The following is a 2,500-nucleotide window of genomic DNA, read 5'->3' as shown; positions in this document are numbered from 1 at the left end:
CTGCGGCTACAACCATAGGTATGATCACCTCTCCTACCGATATCGCTGATACGACTACCCCTTCGGTTAGAAACACAGGCACGACCACTCCTACTAACACTGCCGACAAGATGGCCCCTTCTGCTACAAACACAGGCACGACCACCTCTCCTACCAATACCGCCTATATAACGACCCCTGTAGCTAGAAACACAGGCACGACCACCCCTCCTACTAACGCGGGCGATACAATGACCCCTGCATCTAGAAATACAGGTACGACCACGTCTAATTCCAACACCGCCGACACGACGACCCCTTCGGTTAGAAACACAGGCACGACCACCTCTCCTACCAACACCGCCGACACGACGACCCCTGTATCTAGAAATTCAGGTACGACCACCCTTCCTACTAACACGGGCACCACGACGACCCCTTCGGTTAGAAAAACAGATGCGACCACTACTCCTATTAACACCACCGACACGACGACCTTTTCGGCTAGAAACACAGGCACGACCACAGGTACGACCAATTCTTCTAACATGGCTGACACGACCAACACATCGGCTAGAAACACAGACACGACTACCTCTACTACCAACACCGCCGACTCGACGACCTCTTCGGCTGACATACAGGTGCGACCAATACAGGTGACGTGACGACCCCTTCGGCAACAAACACAGGCACGACCACCTCTCTTACCGCCGACACGACGTACCCTTCGGGTAGAAACACTGGTACGACCATTTCTGCTGACACCGCTGACACGACGACCCATACGATTATAAACACAGGTACGATCACCTCTCCTACCAACCCCGCCGACACGTCGACCCCTTTAGCAAGAAACACAGGCACGACCACCTCTTCTACTAACACGGGCGACACGACACGTGCCTGTAGCTAGAAACACAGGCACGACCATGTCCCCTACCAACCACAGACAGTACGACCCCTGTAGTGAGAAGCATAGGTACGATCACCTCTCCTGCAAACACCGTTGACACGACGACCCTGTGGCTAGAAACACAGGCACGACCACCTCTCCTACCAACACCGCCGACACGACGACCCCTGTGGCTACAAACACAGGCACGACCACTTCTCCTACAAACACCGCTGACACGATGACCTCTGTAGCTAGAAACACAGGTACGACCACCTTGCCTACCAACACCGCCGACACGACGACCCCTTCGGCTAGAAACACAGGTACGACCATATCTCCTAACACGGGTGACATGACGACCCCTGTAGCTAGAAACATAGGCACAAACACATCTACTAACACGTGCGACACGACGACCCCTTTAGCTAGAAACACAGATACGACCACCTCTTCTATTAACACCGCCGACACCACGACCCCAGTAGCTAGAAACATAAGCACGACCACCTATCCCACTAACACCACAGACACGACGACCCTTATAACCACAACCAGAACTACTAATAAGACTTCTAGCGCTACATATGTTGGGGCTATAGTTCTAGACACAACCCTGTCTGCTACTACGATGGCTGACAAGAAAGCTACCTTTCCATCACAGCCGCTACTCCTTCTGTCAATACATTTGCTGTGGCTATAACCACCAACACAACCACTTCTGTTGCAGCGACTGCAGCCAGCGCATCCGTCCCTGATACAACGGCCAATGGTACGTTGGTCACTGATATGACTAATGGTACCAGTAATCCCACTGTCACTGCCGGTTTTACGCCCACAGTCACGACAAGCGGGGCCTCCGGAAACGGCACCACGACCCCCAGCACGACGGTGTCCCCGCACCTCCCCTCCTGCGGCTGCGGGTGCAAGGCCAATATTACATCTACCACTGTGATCAGATGCAAAAAGGGCGCCAAAGGTTTCGTTTGTCACTCTCCATTCTCGCTTATCTCTGTCGGATTCCTTTTGATAAGTGTGATGACGAAAATTAATGAATAATGATGACACCATCATTAGCCTTGTTGCCATAACTGATACAACCATTATTGGTAGCAGTCATTAGTACATGTAAAAGCAGGGATTCACCAATCATTACAGAAGCTTTATAACGATACACTCTGGGACTGGACTCTCACTTCAACCCAATATCTCGTTCCAGGTTGCAAAAAGCGTGGCAGCGTCTTCCTAGAGGTATTGCAGAGAATCAAACGCAACTAAACCTCGCGCCCTAAGAATCGCCGATGTTTTGCCTTTGATGAAACCGAGTAGTCAGGCTGATTTCTTTGGGCGTTGGGTCGAAGCGTCTTAACCTTGGAATGATTGAGTGATTGAGAGAATATAATTCATCTTAGTAGTTTGTGGGACTCGAGTCCTAAAGATTTTATATATGATTATTACCAAAATTATCCTGTAAACAATGCATACACATTTTAAAAGGCTTGTGTGAATGAATGCACATACCAGGCACGTATTTCTTATTACTTCAATCAAAGTAGTTACGTTCATAATTTAAATACAAAATTGTTATGATCCGAGCAACTGACAGGGCGAAGGCGTACAGTGACT

At 49.9% G+C, this 2,500-nt stretch overlaps 1 protein-coding gene across 1 annotated transcript; it reads left to right on the top strand.

The window, feature by feature from the left end:
- Positions 1–20: 20 nt before the first annotated feature.
- On the top strand, positions 21–1,577 carry LOC125026211 (mucin-2-like). Its single transcript, XM_047614515.1, has 3 exons — positions 21–623; positions 831–961; positions 1,013–1,577. The coding sequence occupies exons 1-3, from the start codon at positions 21–23 to the stop codon at positions 1,575–1,577; spliced, it is 1,299 nt and encodes a 432-aa protein (XP_047470471.1).
- Positions 1,578–2,500: the final 923 nt, after the last annotated feature.

Source organism: Penaeus chinensis, chromosome 6, assembly GCF_019202785.1.
Source record: "Penaeus chinensis breed Huanghai No. 1 chromosome 6, ASM1920278v2, whole genome shotgun sequence".
Classification (NCBI taxonomy): Eukaryota; Metazoa; Arthropoda; class Malacostraca; order Decapoda; family Penaeidae; genus Penaeus; species Penaeus chinensis.
This window is presented reverse-complemented; position numbering and strand designations above follow the sequence as displayed.

Bases quoted from the DNA above. Each gene is read 5' to 3' on its own strand.
- LOC125026211 (XM_047614515.1), top strand. From the start codon at position 21: ATGATCACCTCTCCTACCGATATCGCTGATACGACTACCCCTTCGGTT. The intron at 624-830 runs GTGCGACCAATA...CGACCCCTTTAG, and splicing joins CCTCTTCGGCTGACATACAG to CAAGAAACACAGGCACGACC. The intron at 962-1,012 runs GTACGATCACCT...CCCTGTGGCTAG, and splicing joins CCCTGTAGTGAGAAGCATAG to AAACACAGGCACGACCACCT.